Source organism: Corvus brachyrhynchos, unplaced genomic scaffold (genome assembly GCF_000691975.1).
Source record: "Corvus brachyrhynchos isolate BGI_N302 unplaced genomic scaffold, ASM69197v1 scaffold318, whole genome shotgun sequence".
Classification (NCBI taxonomy): Eukaryota; Metazoa; Chordata; class Aves; order Passeriformes; family Corvidae; genus Corvus; species Corvus brachyrhynchos.
The window spans coordinates 26,665-27,670 of NW_008239537.1; the positions used below are offsets into that span (position 1 = coordinate 26,665).

The window sequence follows — 1,006 nt, forward strand, 5'->3', positions numbered from 1 at the left end:
CCGCCCCCTCCCTGAGCTCAACTCCTCCTTCCCCTGCTCGGTTCCACACCCTGAGGCCATTGCAGGACCCCACCCCAGTCAGACCCCGCTGGGCTCACCCCGAAGCTGCTGCCTGGGAACAATCCCAGATTTGCCCCTTTTGGGGGGATCCACACCCCACACCCCCGTTTTGGGATGGAAGCCGGGCAGGGCAGCCCGGATGTGTCTGGGGCAGGAAGAGGAGGGTGTGGGAGGAAGAACGGAAAGGACCGAGCCCTCCCACGGCGGGAAGAGCAGGATCCTGGAAAACCCTTTCTGGGTATTTTTTTCCAAGCTGTCCCTATTTCCAACACACTTTTTTTTGTTTTTTTCAGGAGCCACCTCCAGCGGTGCCACAACAAAACCCTCGAGTGTCCCTCGTGTCCCTGCGGTGCTTCCCCCTCGCTCCAGGCCGGCTGAGCTCCGCAGATTCTCCTTTTTCCCAATTATTATTATTATTATTATTTCCAACACTGGCTGTAATAAAAAAAAAATCAGCTTTTCCCCCCCAAGGAGGCTTCAGTTGTCCCCCCAGGGCTGTGTCCCTCTGTCCATGACCTTCCCACGGAGCGACTCCACTCCCACGGGACAGGGAGCCTTGCCAAGAAAACGGCTGGGAAAAACCAAGATCAAAGGAAAAAATAAGAACAACACCTGCCAAGGTCCAGTGGCAGCAGGGGAGGGCAGTGGGAGTCCAAGGGTGAAAATCCAGCGGGATCTCCCCCCAAGAATGCCAAAGGAATTACAGAATCACCTCAAAGCAAAGCATCCGACAGCCCGGGGAGGATGGGGGTTTTTAGGGATTCTGGTGGAAAATGGGATCCAGGAAGGGAGGGAGAGTTCAGGCATCGTCCGACCCGCCCCAGAGGGGCCGACCTGCTCCGGGATAAGGCATCAAAGGGACCACGCCATGGTCGCAGCAACACCTCTCCTCTCTCAAACGAACACATTTTATATTTTTATATATATAATAATAATATAGAATCTT

At 54.7% G+C, this 1,006-nt stretch overlaps 1 protein-coding gene across 1 annotated transcript in view; it reads right to left on the reverse strand.

Moving 5' to 3' along the window:
* Positions 1–537: 537 nt before the first annotated feature.
* SP1 (Sp1 transcription factor) overlaps positions 538–1,006 on the reverse strand; it is an 11,875-nt gene continuing 11,406 nt past the window's right edge. Inside the window, exon 6 of the mRNA XM_017741200.1 lies at positions 538–615. Coding sequence (XP_017596689.1) covers positions 538–615 — 78 coding nt within the window. The remainder of the gene's footprint in view (positions 616–1,006) is intronic.